This window comes from Perca fluviatilis, chromosome 16, assembly GCF_010015445.1.
Source record: "Perca fluviatilis chromosome 16, GENO_Pfluv_1.0, whole genome shotgun sequence".
NCBI lineage: Eukaryota > Metazoa > Chordata > Actinopteri > Perciformes > Percidae > Perca > Perca fluviatilis.
The window spans coordinates 15,406,031-15,421,675 of NC_053127.1; the positions used below are offsets into that span (position 1 = coordinate 15,406,031).

Sequence of the window (15,645 nt, forward strand, 5' to 3'; positions counted from 1 at the left end):
TAGGATCGGTTAGCTCTGTCACCTGATCATTGATTTTGATTCTGATTTGATTTCTTTATGAATCTACAAAACACATCAATCCAACATGGTCCCAAGACGTTAAACAGTTAACACTAAGGACAGATGTGCAGAGTGTCAGCCACTCAGAGTAGAGATTTATTTTTCAGCTAAAGAGTCCTTAGAATACTGTACTGGGGACCCTCTCATCCCTTGGAAATGTTTGACATTTTTTTACACTCCTAGAGTCTTAGTTATTTGAAAGAACAACACAAGCATGAAATGCTTGTTCATGAAATAGAAATATATTAGACACATCTGCAGGTTCTAAGAGTTATTTGTTAGATTAGAATGTAATATATATATTTTTTTATATTACCTTTCACAGACCCTGTGGCAGAGTGCCACAGACCCCACTTTCAGAATCTCTAACATAAAGGATACAGTAAGTCTGGTGGGACTTGTTTTAAACATGGACTTCTTCAGTGGGAACAAATTGGCTCGAGGCAGAGTGCCACAGTGGGTAGGAAAGTCTTCAGTATTCAGAGACAGACAGCACAAAGTTGGTTATGGTCTTTTTTAATGGAATTTGTTGACAATAAGAAAAATATAGAATTTATTTATTTGTAGTTTATTTAAATAGGGACAGATACAAAAAACATCCAGCCAGCCTTATCCTTTAATTGACAGGTAATTTTGTTAGTTTGAAAACACTGTGTTGGCTTGAAGAAAATAATAATAGCATATTGGTTGATGGTCTTGTTTTTTTGCTCTAAGCACTGTATAATGCCATTGGTGTGTTCATTTTTAGCCTGGCTCTGGCTATGAGAATCAGCAATGTTATACAGAACCAACCTGACCCGAGTGATACAAATACTGCTACTGTGTACCAACAGGGAGCGGCTAAACACTCAAAACCACGAATATCAACAGTTTTCCGCTCAGTCATATTCCCACTAGTATGACTGAGAGTGATGGAATGTAAACACGCACACATTATTGCGCAAACATGTAAAACGTCAGATCAGCAGAAGCAGTAAGCAAGGAGACAAGAGGAGAAAGAGAGGGACAGAGATACAGTATGTGTGGGTTAAAGCCCCAGAATCAAGCACTCGGAGCACAGAACAAACAAGATGTATCAGCCAAACACAATCTGACTTGATACAGGACACAACCACCGTGTTCCCACTGGTGTTACACTCTGTCAACATGCAGATATGCTGCTCGCTGTAACCATCTTTTCTTATCAACATTCCAGTCGTGACCTGGGCTCAGACAAACTGGTCAACTTTTTGTCTTTTCTTTTTTTATCAGTCAGCTGTGTGAGGTGACTGAGAGTGGAAAGTAAACACTTTCTGCCCGCAGCTGACGTCTGTTGACTGGTGTTAGGTAAAGTTTGTTGCCTCTGTATATGGACTGAGAAGGTCTGGTGCCTCTGAACGTTGTTTCTGAGGTTTCCTGACAGCACAGAAGCAGAAACAATCTTTGTAATACAGTATAATCCATTTACTGTTGCATAGTCTGAATTTTGTATTATATAAGTTATTATTATTATACATTGGAGAATGTTGCAATCTCAGCCCATAACCACACAAATTGTTATGTTGATGGGGAAGAAAGTTTGAGGTTCACTTTCATTATCAGTTGAGATGGCATAGAATTTGATTTAAATTTGTGACATCTTCACACCTATATATTCAGAACAACTGGGTGCAGCAGGTCATCATACTACAGTGCAAACAAACAGTGTAAGACTGTGGGGCCCTGAAAATATCCTAACAAATACTCTTTTTTTTAATCCTTTATTTAACCAGAAAGGTCCCAATGAGATACAATAGCTCTTCTGCCAGGGAGTCAAGATGGTCAGCAAAATACAAAGTACAAACAGGGACAGATAACATCACAAAAATCATACCAAAAACAACTTTACACATAAGTATAATATTAAAAAAAGATTTTTAGATTAAATGTCTAGAAACTACTATAACTCCTTCATGCTCCTCCTAGGCAGTCTGCATTAATCTCACCCATAACAAGTATGTAAATAGACATAACTATTCATTAATACATTAAATACATCATAAACTGTTATTAGAGTATTAGCATACATACCTGTGGTTCAAGTGCATGTGGTTCTTTGATAGCAGTGTTGATCGGCCAGTTAATCCGTTTCTCTTTTGGGTAGAGCTGAAACAATTAGTTGATTAAATCGATTAGTCAATCGCAGCAAATTAATCATTAACAATTTTGGTTATCAATTAATCGTGTGAGTATTTTTTTTTAAAGTAAAAATGTCAAAACTGTGCTGGTTCCAACAATCTCCGTTTTCTTTGTCTTGTCTGATTATGAACTTACACTCATATCATTTCAATTGTTCTTTGGTGGTGCATTCAATGTAACTAAACAAAATAGTAATTTATCAAGTTACCACAAACAAATTGCCACGCACTATACCTGGTGTTTTAGGGGTCTCTTTGTCGGGTTCGTAATCCAGCCTTGCTTCAGGTCAGCATCATACAGGTCCAACTCTGCCAGCAATGCTAATGCGGATACTAATCTTAATAGTGTTGCTTTGCCAGACCTTCCTCCACAGCACTGCGGAGGAAGATATGGCGAGTCCACACAGCATTACGGGATGGGAGTAAAACATGCCCTGGTTTATTGGCATTTCTTTAAACCAATCACAATCGCTAAGCACCGGATGGAGCCCAGATGCCTCTGCAAAATAGCCTCGGGAAGGAACTAGTTTTGGTGGAACGTGTACGTTCGAAAGTTGTTTTAGTCGTGACAGAAAACTCAGATTGGACAGATAGCCTAGCTAGCTGTCTGGATTTACCCTGCAGACATCTGAGGAGCAGTTAACCATAGTCCTCAGAAATCCACCAGAGTTTAAAATTACAACAAAAAAAGTTGCGGAAGGAAGCGGACATCCGACCAAAAAGAGAGTCATTTTCCAATGGCACCGGAGCAATCCCTGAAGTGGAACATCGTGGATATAGACTAATCTTAATATAACTGTTAGAAATGTAAATTTCATCCGTTCTTTTCTTTAACAGACTTTTAATTGGCAGACATTTTGACTTACAAATGGCCCTCTAATGTCCCATTATTAACAACATCGATGTTCTGGACCTGGCACACGTAGCCTAAATGGAACAAAGCCATCATTCATGTAATTACACCTGTGCTTTCTATGCTACGACTAGACAAAATGTAAATGAAAGCCTACAAGTAAAGACAAGCACAGAGACGAGGCTGCAGTGCCTGACCTGTGAGATTCAGTTGGTTGTCATAGCCAGAACCAGCCTACCTTTCACACAGCTAAAGGGGGGAAAGACATGGAAGTCTTTTAAAGCTGCAGGTGTCAAACAAGCACAAGATAAGATCCCAAAAATGATCCATTTCAAGATCATAAATCTTTTTTATAACAAACATCAGCCTGCAGGAGAGAGAAATAATCAGCTGCTGCTGCTGCTGCTGCTGGACCTGCAGTCTGGCTCTCGGCAGGAGTCATTCACATAAAGAGGCTAACCCTAAAGTTATATTTTAGCACACGATCAAAAGATATTGTTGGGTCACACAGTATAGAAATCTTCCATTTCCAGTGAAAGCTCGACCATTTTGTGTGAGGGATCCCGTATGTCTGACCCACTAACACATTTCTGTTTAATAGACGGCGTGACGTCACGGCGGGGCGGAGTCAGGAGCGTTCAAAACACAGCTTGCCCTCAATCCTCCTTGATTTTTTTGCTTCCTGCCTCTTTTATTTTTGCGCTTATTTTCGCCACTGCCCCAGTTATTTGAAGTACTTCGCGCTTTATCGCCTTTTGTTTTATTTGTCCTTTTATTATAATGCGGCTGCTTTCCGTATATTCACCCCAAAATACGTTTTTTTCCCCGGGATTGTATTCTCTAACAGCACCCTACTGTTGTTTGCGTGTTTGTTGCTTTCGGTGAATATGGACTAATTGAAAAACTGTAAATGCACCTGCCGTCCAAAGGATACCCTGCATTTGAAAACGAAGAGGTAAGTCCGACTGCTTAAATGCAAAGAAAAACAGGAAGCCAAATGTAGACTGCAGCAACAACAACAACAACTGTGCAAGAGGCTGCCTGCAGCAGCTGCAGCCCATTATCCCGCCTGGATCCTTTTATTTTTATCATCCCCCCCCACACACACACACACACAGAAGATTGAAACAAAGTCACACATCAGTTAATTTAAACGTTTTGCATTAACTCAACGTTGCTCATACCTGCGCTGTAAAGTCAGAAAAAAATGGCGACGTTGTTTAGCTAACTGAGTGATTTCCTGCTGCATACTTGGCTCTTTCAGCAGATAGCTGCTGGTTTCATGAACGGCTAGCCTACCAACTGGCGTCCCAACCCCGTCTGAAATTTAAAGGAGCTCTTCATGTTGCTGTTTTGGGCTACATTTTAAAATGAAAGTCCTGAAAGTTTCTCTTTTTTAGTAAATCATTTTGGTAACTTGCCTCTCCTTGTTATTTACCTCTCAAAGAGACAGCTTTGCATCCTCATCAAATCTTTAATATAAAAATGAAGGTGAAATGTGCATTAAATAAATATAAGAGAGCACTGCTGAATGAGCAGATTGACTGACTGACCTCTGGGTGAATGCAAGAGGCCCTTATGTAAGGTGTAGCCTCCTACAGAGATGAACTTGCTCCGCCAGGTATTTTAGGGGTGCTACGCCAAGTCCGACCCACGAGAGTGTCGACAGCCAGATAGCTTACTAACAAGACACACACACACACACACACACCACACACACACACACACACACACACACACACACACTTAGAAGTGTAATGGAAAATGTGCTGTTTTAGAAAAAAATATATTTTAGGCCTATATTTGTCTCTCTCGTTCGCAGTGCATCCTTCAGTTAAACACACCTTTTGTAGGTCTGACAGACGATTAGTTTAGCTTTAATTTCTGATATGTTATATGAAAGGAATACTGTTGGCCTACATACCTGAGTATATGTAAGTGCATTCTGAGTGAATATTGGCGTGCAAATGGGTCAAGGGAGGTTTTGTTTCCATTGTAATATGTCATGTGTTGCCTCCTCTTAACCAGGAGTGTGTGCCCTGGGTGCAGCCTGTCCCGAGCTGTAGCGGCGATGAAGAACCCAGGAGCCGGGGAGAGCCGCCGGCTGGTCGGCCTGCTGGAGGCCGCTCTGCTCCGGGAGGCTCGCCTCTGGAAGGCGCCTGTCTTCAAGAATGGATGCATCCAGGTGAGACAAGTGGACTTGTGCATTTGCAGCTTGTTTTTTAAAAGTGCTAAGTGTAGTATGTTAATGTTATTAAAACATTAACAGTCATTTCCAGATGTAGGTACACTAACTCTGAATAACCGCTAAAACAAAAAAAAAGAAGGGATTGAGGCCAACAGAAAAAAACAATCTTGGTCCTCTCAGTAAAATGAAACGAGTCTTTTGTGAAAGGAACTAACCAGAATTTTGGGAAACCTCTTCATTTTGTTAGTAAGAATTCCATTTCCATTGTGTAATAAAGAGGCAGACCGTGGTCTCATTTGTTTATGGAAATTGTATATATATATATATATATATATATATATATATATATATATATATATATATATATATATATATATATATATATATATATATATATATATATTTTTTTTGGCTCTTAAAAGCAGCTTATTGAGATACACAAATCAATATTTGAAGTAAGAAAGTGAAATCAGTGAGTAAACTGGATTAACCTAATGTGTAGCCTATATGAGATATCCTAAACGAGTGGGGTCTTGAAGTGGAACTGATGTCAAAAAGTCATGTGTAAATGTGAAAGAACGTTTGTCTTGGTGTTTCCTTTTTTAATAGTCTATATAGTGGGAAAGGCCTAATTTGACTAATCCAAAACACAGTGAAGTATTTGCTTAAAAAAAAAAACCCTGCCTGACTTCTAATCTTTCATTTATTAACCAATGGTTGTCTCCTCTGACCACTCAGGGCACGGACATCTCTTCATCCCAACACCAAGAGGTTATCCTTTGGCTCGGAGAGATGAATAGGCTTTTCCAGTTCTGTCCAGAGACCTTTGCACTGGGAGTCTGTGTCCTCAACCGACTGCTTTCTACTGTCAAGGTAGACGGCTACAACATGTGATAATGGTTTCCAACTTTTGACCAATGAATGGAAATAACGTGCACAGTTGGCTGCATAGTACAGCAACAAACATCTTCTTTTTATTCTTTTTTTGGTCCATTGACCCCTTAGCTAATGGTTCAAGTCTGTGTTCAATGAAAGCAATACATTTAATCCAGCCTGACAAGCCAGACCCACAGCAAGATGTTGGGTCTGGGAACTCACCTTTGGCAGGGCTCAATCCGAGGGGCGGGATAAACTGTTGTCTTTCAAATTCCCTCTGCACTCATAGCCAACCAGAACAACGCTAGTTGATAGATTAAACTTTTGCCGTATCCGGTCGGCAAAACTCCGAACACATCTTCCTTTTTTAAGAAGGACTTCAGTGCTTAACGCCAAGTCTTCCAGAGCCGCGGCCAAAGCAGATTCGAAAGACCGCTGTTCGCCAGCAGCAGCCATCTTCTTTGTTTTCAAGTAGCAGGGAATTCACGCGGAACCGTCGCAACTCTGCTGTCATTATGTTAACCCCTCCCACAGACTCTATACACGATGTGATTGGCCTGACCAGAATTTGGTTTTTCCAGCTCGAAAGCAAACGGAGAGTTGCTAGACTGGCCCTGGCTGCAAATTACATTTGCTGCCGCTAGGGTGCATCTAGATTTCTAGGCTACATTTTAATCTGTATTTGACATCAAATTGTACTCTAAATAGGGCTGCAGAGTAAGTCCTGAATAATCATATCTTTATATCTTTAGTCCATTTACTTGCCAATCAGATTGAATAAAGTGTATGTAATTTTAGAACAGCCCGTGTACTCTACAATCAAAACCTCTTAAACATCTCTTTGCTTTTCATGAAGTGCTATCTGACCTTTGACAGCCAACAATGTACAACCTGCATCTTACATTTCTTTACTCTTTCTGATATTCATAAAACAGTTTTTTAAAGTGCCGGTGTGTATGAACTGAGCTTTGCTGCAGGTAGAAAGAGAGGATAGTGATACATTTCGGTCCACTCAGTGTGACCTTAACAAACACAAGTATAATTGTCCTATTACGCCCTATTAAAGGTCTTGTATCCTTCGTGTCCACTAGAATTGATTTAGTGCTGAGAGATGCCAACCTAAATGTGCTCATTTTGCAAATGCACTTACTGATAGCCAGTGATGGACTGGCCATCTGGAATTTGGGCAAATGCCAGAAGGGCTGCCCCCCCTATGGGCCACAAATGATAATTTGTCTTTGGTTAATTTTATTTAAGTTTTATTTTATGCATACAGCCACAAATATTCAAGATTGTACTGCGGCAAACTGCGTGGAAAGATCCACTCGGAAGGCAGAGTTACTAATTTCCAAGCTAGGTTATTATTAAATATGGCTGGTGTGTTGCAAATGCCAGGGCCGTTTTTTTTTTTTTTATCCCAGTCTGTCACTGCTGATAGCAGTGGAAAGCATTTGATTTCAGAAGTTTGTTTTCACATCCATAGATCTCTCTGGTTCTTAAGCACGAAATGTCTTTTCTCTTTAGGCCCAACCAAAATACCTGAAATGCATTGCTTTTACCTCATTGGTCCTGGCTGCCAAAATCAACGAGGAAGATGAGGTACGATCTTAAGGATATAAGAATAAAAAAATAAAAAATAAAAAACTGTCAAATAACCAAAAAAAAAAAAAAGAAATGTACGAAACACTCACGTCAATGCTATTTCAAAACAATACGTTTATTTGTTTCCCTTTTTGTTGGTGTCTGTCTAAACAGGTAATAGGTTCTGTTCAAGACCTGGTTGTGCAGAGCGGATGCAACTTTTCAACAGCTGAGATTCTTCGCATGGAGAGGATCATTCTAGACAAGCTGCACTGGGACTTGTACACGGCGTCGCCAGTCGACTTCATTCACATAGTAAGTTAGCAGATAGACAGGCAAATATATTTTTTTTTTAACTGGATCTGAGTTGTCAAGAGCATTTCATAGTGAGCTGGCTGGACTTTGAAATGCTTTGTCAATTCACATCCTGGTCTTGCCTAAAAACACAGCTGAACAAAAGCACACATTACACCATCACACTTGCATCATGTCTGCTTCAAGATGGTTGTTTCACAAACATCCCCCTGCCCCCTCAGCAAAGAATTGGTCCTAGAAGCGATTGTGCATTTATTGGATTTAACTCATTGTGCCCATTATTATAATCTCCATTCAGTCTTGGTTGGAGTGTGTCCTTTCCTTTTTTATTCATCACTGTAGCCAAGAAAGGAAAATAAAACCATGCTTCTCTCTAATGCAAACAATCAAATCAAAGAGCCTGATGAAAGGATATGTTGGTTTTACATTTTGTTTTCAAATACATCAGAATACAATTGACTAAAATATAACTCATTATTGGTTAATATTCTAATGCAGCCTGACCTCAGCTGTTTCTAAAAAACAGACATTGTATTGACTTTGCACACTTGTTGATGGAATAAATCACCTTGCTTTAAATAACTGCTAACCCTAAAAGTCACTGCTTGCATCGTTTAAATGCTTAGGAAAGGTCTATTTCCACCCTATTTAAAGATTTGTAGTGCAAAGGTGACCTCATCGGACAAAACAAAGTTGCAGTATAACCCAGGCCAATTACCCAAATCCTGTGTAGGTGCACAAAAAGCTGCAAGCAAAATAACCGGCGTGTTGCATATCAGGCCAAGGCACTTCTGACTAACTCTTAGCTGCAGCCCTACAGTGGCTACCCAAATCCTGCTTCCACCAGAGGGGGTGTGCAGACATATACGATCATTTAGGCTTTCAAATCTCACGAGACAGAAACAGAAATGTAGACCGCTTGGGTCGTTAGCGAATCCATAACCTGCTGTGACTTGTATTGGTGACGGTTTGTTTTTTAAAGTGGAAGCAGGTTTGTCATTGTCAAAAATGCCCATGCCGTGTTACTGAGTGTATGGCACAATGTTGTTTCACAGCTTGTTAACAGTAACTTTCAAACCCTCACAAATCATTGACTGAGGCAGTAACTGGAAGTAAACGCACACATCACTTGGGTCCCTTCATGCTGTTGGGCCCAGGGCTGTATTCATAACGCTTTAACGAGAAGTCCTGAGGGACGTGATGATTAAAGACCAGGAACTACAGCGCCAAGGCAACCGTGTGAGCAGGTACTGTTTTGATGGGCTTCACACAGGGCTGCGTGATATTCCGTATATCTTCATTTATCACTATTGTGGCAAATGTATGCAAAATCCGTTCATTTCATTGACCATCAATATGATTATTTAAAGCAACACTATGTAACTTTTAGCTGCAGCTGTAGTTCAAGCTGTAGGGGGACGGTCCCCCCTACAGGTTGTCTCATTGGAACTACAACTCGCGTCGGGTAGCGTGAGTTGTAGTTCCAATGAGACAACCTGTAGGGCTAAAAGTTACATAGTGTTGCTTTTAAACTGTAAACTCTTTACACATGTGAAACAAAATTTCAGTTACTTCATTTGTTAGTTTTGGCCACACTTAGCAGCACAGCGTTATGAATCCCAATGAAAGTGCTTTTAAAGCAAAACAAACTGTAATTTGGCTCAAAGAACTACATCTTACTGTGAACGAGGAGGCAAAACAGGTTGTAGGCCAGCAGTTGGATGCTTTATGAATACAGCCCGTCATTTTCTTGACAAATAGTTCCACACACACAGTACTGATCCACACTATTCAAAGGATTTCCATTGAGATGACTTCCTTAATTTTAAGGATGCAATAATTCCTGATGCACGACTTCTATTAAATAACTGACAGTGATTTTTAGATTTGCTTGCTCAAGAAGACCCCCCCCCCCTCCCCAAGTTGATTGGTGAAGTCTTGTCGTGCATTCTGTGAGTCAATAGTCTCACCCCGGACCAAAGGATAGCCTACATTCCCAACAGCAAATGAATAACTGTGTTAGATTTGTTTGTGATATTGAAATTAGAGGGCCGGTACATTTTTCTTAAAGCCATAAACTGTGACTAAAAAGCATTTTTGGCACATTTGGACTGATTCAGTGTCTTCTGCAAAACAAAAAATGGCACTTTCCCCTACTATTACAGCTTGTGGATCTGACTGATAGCGGTGTGGTATGTTTACAGCGTGTGGAGTTATTGTTGTAAATCGGTTATTGTCCTAGCACTTCACTTTAGGTATTACAAAAAAATCCAAGAGACTTTTTAAAATAATGAGACCTAATGTATTAATAAAAACTATAATAAAATAAAGACATTTTCTCTTTATATACTATTCAAATAAATATTCTCTTCAAATAAATACTTTTGAACAGTACTGTAAGTATCTTACAATTACATTTTCCCTCTGCCTCAACGAAATTACTCTGCATTCCCTTTTCCTGAATAAAGCGTCTCCATTGTCTATAAAACGGCAATCGATAAAATTCTATCAATATGTCACAGACTCTTCACTGTGACACTTTGATATGAATAAATTAGATTTACAGAGATGCTTTTTTTTATTACATCCTTAATATGCTTGAACATCCAAGTAAAAGTCTTTTGAAGGGCAGATTCAGCGATGTGATGCTCAAATCTTTCACCATCTGAGACTCTATCAGGACGGTCCACTCTAAAACCTGTTTCCCGTGTTTGCTACATCGCCCTGAATTCCCTACGCTTCCATAATGGAGTGAAGAAGGAAAATCTTAAAGGAAGAGGAAGGGAGTTTAGGAAGTTTTAACTAGTGGGGAGCAACAGTTTCAGAGATTGCTTTTTGACTCTCGCACCACATCGCTGCATATGCCTTCCAGTGAATTCCACTTCCTTTTAAAAACCCCATGGCTTATTTTTGCTACCGAGCAAGACACTAACTAAAGCAAATGAGCTAAACACAACATAACGCTGACATTTTTCTGATCACGATGTGACAAGTATGAAGAAATTCTCCAACTCAAACTTTTTTTTTTTTTTTTTTACATCAAGCCCACACTCAGTTCCTGCTTACAGATGGGAACACAGAAAAGCACTGCACGTACGATACGAACAAGATTACTATGATTCCTCAGGCAAACGGGAGGGTCTTCATTAGTTAAAACCTGATGGTGGGATTCTCCATCGGTCCTCCTGCACAGAGCTTCAGGTTTGTTCGCAGTAGCTTTGAATGCAGCAATGAACGCTTGAGAAGGGTAGAGAATCAGACTGCAAAGGGACGGTGTCCTGGGTGGATGAGAATGAAGGTTAGGTCAAAGGAATAAATGGGGGTGTGTGTGGTGTAACCCTCTGTCAGATATGGGAGGTTGGATGTTAAATGCTATGGTATATCTGATGTCCATCTGAATTATGAATAGGGTTGGGCATCATTTGGATTTTAAGGATTCTGATTCCGATTCTTTGATGGGTGGAGTTGAAACGGGTCACATGCCTATTTTTCAGAAATAAGAGCAAAGTTTTTTTTATTTTGATTCAGTGGTGGTTTGCAGTTTTACAGTGCCTTTTTTTTTTTTTTTTTTTTCAATGTAAAATAAAGCCACGCTAAGAGTGCTGCCTACTGCGCTCCAAGGCTGCAACACCACAAGCGCCTGGCCACTTAAGAAAACAAAACTTGCGCTTATTAAATTAGGAAGCGATGATCTGATTTGAAACCAAATCCAAACAAATAAACGATTCTACTGGAATCGTAAGTTTTGAACCGATTCCAAGTAGGAATCTGTTCTCGATGCCCAACCCTATTTATGAAGCAGTAGAGGTAAGGGGTGAGCGATGGATGGACAATGAGGCAACAATGACCTCATTATGCTAACGTTTTGGTCTCGTTCCTCTTCACTTGTCTGTTCACCTCCGGTCTAGTTCCACGCCCTGCTCGTCTCCGGCCACCCTCACCTAATTCCGTCCATCGGGCTCGGCTCCGGCGTCAGCTGGGACTCGGCAACGGACCCCGGTTTGCTTCCGGCCGGGCCGGGGCATCAGAAGAGGCCTGCGGGCTTCCAGGCGGCGTTGTGGACCAGACAGGTGCAGCACTGTATGGCCTGCCACCAGCTTTGGCAGTTCAAGGGCTCCACGTTGGCCTTGGCCATCATCACTTTGGAGCTGGAGGCGGTCACGCCCGACTGGTTCTCCATCTTCACCGATCTGCTGAAGAAGGCACAGGTAAGAGAAATGCAGCGGCCTGCTAAGAAGGCTTTTTCTCTAGGATTATAGTTGGTTCAAGAAAAGATGTTTTAAATTGCCTGAAGACACGTACAGTATACTAGAGCCCAACCAGTACATTGGCATTTGCTGATGTTGTGCCGATTTTTTTATTTTATTTTTATTTATTTTTTTGTTGCTACAAATACATTGAAATTTGTTAAAAAAGTTGGTTAATGAATAACAAGAAATTGCTGTACAGAAATGCCTCATAAGTTTGAGGTAATTTAGAAAACATGACATGGTTTGTCCACTAGAGAGAGCACGGACAGGTTTATTTTTCAACTGGAATTGATTAATTGCCGTGCTGCCGTGTATTCTAGCAGTCCTTGTTTTTATCTTTTTAGATTCTTTTCAGTTTACAAACTTCTTGCAGTGCAGAATTAGCCTTTTTATTTTTCTTCATACTGGTGGGTGCTTTTGATGAAAAGGCACATGCTGGCCCATTCAGGTCAACAAATGATGTTCCCCACTGCCAAAAAAAAAACCACGCAGCTTTGGTTAAAGCGGTCATTGGGCTGCTTCTACAGGTCCAACATGGTCAGAATAATGATCGCACTGAGGGAAGGAAAGGCTATTTTAGTGAACTTGTACAACTTAAAATGCTACTGCACACCTGCGAGGAAAGTACTTGAACCCCATGTAAGGTCAGTGAAGGCTTTAAAGTTGACGACCAAGGTCATCTCCGAAATGACTCTTGTATTCGTTCCTTCTGAAAGGTAAACTGCATTTGGTTAGCGTATACTCATTGGGATGTCGGTGCTCTCCCAGGTTGATAGTGGCGAGTTCATCCACTGCAAAGAGATGGTGGACGAGTACCTACACAGCCTGGAGTTTTCCCTGCCGGCAAACGCCGTCTACATCTTTGACAGCGCCCAGGTCCCGGACGAGGAGCGAGCCTGGAGCCCCACGCAGCGCCTCAGGAGGGGGCCGGCCGTTGGAGAGCAGGGGGACTCTGATGAGTACTACGACGGTTTCCGGCGTTTGTACGACGAGGAGACGACTCCGGGGGCGCAGGCAAACGAAGTCGAGGGTTTGTTTGATTCCCAGCAGGGAAACGTCTGGCCCTGCCCGCCACTGCACCCCGCCGTCAACTAGTCGGCCATTTATTCACACCGCCCACCTCTTACTAGTGCACAGACAGTCCTCCCATTTCACAGTGAGAACATTACAAAGTCTAATATACTGTAGTTCAGCACATTTAAGGACCTCACTTGTTAGTTCAGTGGGGCTCTGAAGTAACTCCAGATGTTACTCTGCTGCCACATTTAAAGAAAAAAATGATTTAGAAGATATTGTTTTAGTGGTTTCATGTACTTCTCCACACCCAAATGTGAATCTCTAGGTGTGTATGGATTTTATTTTTATTTATATATATATATATATATATATATATATATATAAATATAAAAACCTACTTGTCCTTTTTAATATCAACCACAAATGGTTGGAAGTTAAAGGATAAGAATAGGCAGTTGTGTGTGTGTTTTTCTTTGTGTGGTTGAAGCCAAGAATTATTTTCTTTTCTGTAAGTTTGAGAGTTGATCCTGATTTTGTTAGTTGTGAGTTATCTTGGTGCTCAGGTTCCCCCAGAGCAACAATCGCACTTTGAGATAAAGAAAAGCTTCTTTTTTTTTATGCAAAATATATTTTTTCACAACCCTTTTTTTTAATTATTTTAATCTTACTTGTACTAATTTCTGTGCTGTTTTATTTAGCAGTTATTTACAAAAGCGACCTTTTTTCCAAAAAAGCTTTAATTTCCTGACTAAATGCTGCAAATACTTTTATTTCATTAATGCTTCAGTCAGTGTTGATTTTGTTTATGCAACTATTGTTACATATCAAACAAAACAAGAGCACCTTTGGGAGATTAGTTCAACACTAGAGCAGAACGGCCAATAATGGTTGTTTTGACATGAGATTACCTGATTAATGACCCAGCATTAATGTTCTCATTTAAAAATTGTATGATTATATATTGTTCTGTATGGGAGCACCAATAATCATACCCCAAATAATGTCACATTGTGATTGAAGTATTGGGATAACTGTATCCTGTTTTTTATTTTGTAAATACCACCTAGTTCTGTTTCATCCTCATACCGATATGGTGACAAAATATTATGTTTTCAATTTAAACTGTATTTAATGTTGGCAGATAGAGAACTTGCAGTGTGTCCAGAGGGACTTTACCTCCACTGCCAAGCTTTCGAAGCCTTTAGACACTGAACGGACTCTAGGCTGCTGAAAATGCTTACTGTGTCCAGAACGTGATCTTTAATGTGAACCGGTTACTGTCTGTTTTCTCAACTGTAAAGTCTGCTTTGATTCATCTAGTCAAGCTGGACTCGACACCAGCAGTCACCAATGTAAAGGTGTTTTTTTTTTTTCCTCTTCATATTCGTTCCATTTACTGAGGCAGCTATATCTTATTATCTGGTCAACCACAGAAATAAAGCTATGACTTCAAAAGTCTAAAGTGTAATTTTCTGGTTTTTATCAATTTCTAATGGGTGGAGGAGCTTTCATGTGATTCTGAAGGTTGCCATGTTTGTTCCTGTGTCAGTGAAAAAATAATCTGAAGAACATGTCCTTATCGTCTAGAGACAACGTGCCCTTGAGCAAGCTGAGGTATATATATTGCTTTGCATGTGTTCGTACAGAGTTCGTAAGATACAATTGGACAGTCAATATAGTGAATAGGGAGTGATTTTGGACATAGGTCTAATCAGCCAGGTTAATTAAACCCCTGTATGGGCCTTTAGAGTATATCTATGGAAACCCATTACCACTAGGAGAGAAAAAACTAAAGGGTGAAAAAAGTGAAATGTCAGACTTTGGAACTACTACTGCAGGGTTCAACAGGGTTTTTAAGTTTTTTTTTTTTTTTGGAAAAAAAGCATAAAAGTAAAAAAAAACAAATGTCACATTGGAGGAAAAAAAATCAAAAGCTTCTATAGCATTACAAAAAAGGGGGAAAAAAGTCAAGCGCAAACTCAGTTCTTGATTGGCCAACGGCACATTCAAATCAAATCATTCAACAAGCATTCTCAGATGATAACATGATGCATGAACGGGCAAGTTGGTTTCTATATTTACTTGCCCGACATGTAAGAAAAAGGTTTTATAGAGCTGTTTCTGGCTCCATAAGGAGCAGCATGAAATCTGATGAATGTTGACAGGAGGGAGGTATGTGTGTGTGTATATATATATATATGTATATATGTATATATATATGTTTGTATATGTATATATATGTATATATGTGTGTATATATATGTGTGTATATATATGTGTGTATATATATGTGTGTATATATATGTGTGTATATATATGTGTGTATATATATATATATGTGTGTATACA

At 39.9% G+C, this 15,645-nt stretch overlaps 3 protein-coding genes and 1 long non-coding RNA gene across 6 annotated transcripts in view; 2 read left to right on the top strand and 2 right to left on the bottom strand.

Moving 5' to 3' along the window:
* Window positions 1–560: 560 nt before the first annotated feature.
* Window positions 561–5,110, bottom strand: LOC120544100. 3 transcript variants are annotated; one of them, XR_005636452.1, is made up of 5 exons: window positions 4,994–5,110; window positions 4,623–4,750; window positions 2,452–2,592; window positions 2,110–2,184; window positions 561–1,455 (listed from the first exon to the last, which is right to left on the bottom strand). It is a non-coding gene; the product is annotated as an uncharacterized LOC120544100 (long non-coding RNA). The 3 variants fall into 3 exon arrangements; XR_005636453.1 differs by lacking the exons at window positions 4,623–4,750; window positions 4,994–5,110 and adding an exon at window positions 4,254–4,499 and having other exon boundaries at window positions 2,452–2,537; XR_005636451.1 differs by lacking the exons at window positions 4,623–4,750; window positions 4,994–5,110 and adding an exon at window positions 4,254–4,499.
* LOC120544098 (cyclin-I-like) lies at window positions 3,689–8,420 on the top strand. The gene is made up of 5 exons (XM_039777662.1): window positions 3,689–4,024; window positions 5,098–5,254; window positions 5,996–6,130; window positions 7,658–7,732; window positions 7,889–8,420. Exons 2-5 carry the CDS (start codon window positions 5,141–5,143, stop codon window positions 8,036–8,038), a joined length of 474 nt encoding a protein of 157 aa, XP_039633596.1. The 5' UTR covers window positions 3,689–4,024; window positions 5,098–5,140; the 3' UTR covers window positions 8,039–8,420.
* Window positions 8,421–11,582: 3,162 nt separating this feature from the next.
* Window positions 11,583–15,645, bottom strand: part of sept8a (septin 8a) — a 42,597-nt gene continuing 38,534 nt past the window's right edge. The window contains exon 10 of the mRNA XM_039777660.1: window positions 11,583–12,219. Within this exon, the coding sequence (XP_039633594.1) occupies window positions 12,054–12,219 (166 nt within the window). The 3' untranslated portion in view covers window positions 11,583–12,053. The remainder of the gene's footprint in view (window positions 12,220–15,645) is intronic.
* Window positions 12,245–14,754, top strand: LOC120544099 (cyclin-I-like). Its single transcript, XM_039777663.1, has one exon. It carries the CDS (start codon window positions 13,030–13,032, stop codon window positions 13,372–13,374), a length of 345 nt encoding a protein of 114 aa, XP_039633597.1. The 5' UTR covers window positions 12,245–13,029; the 3' UTR covers window positions 13,375–14,754.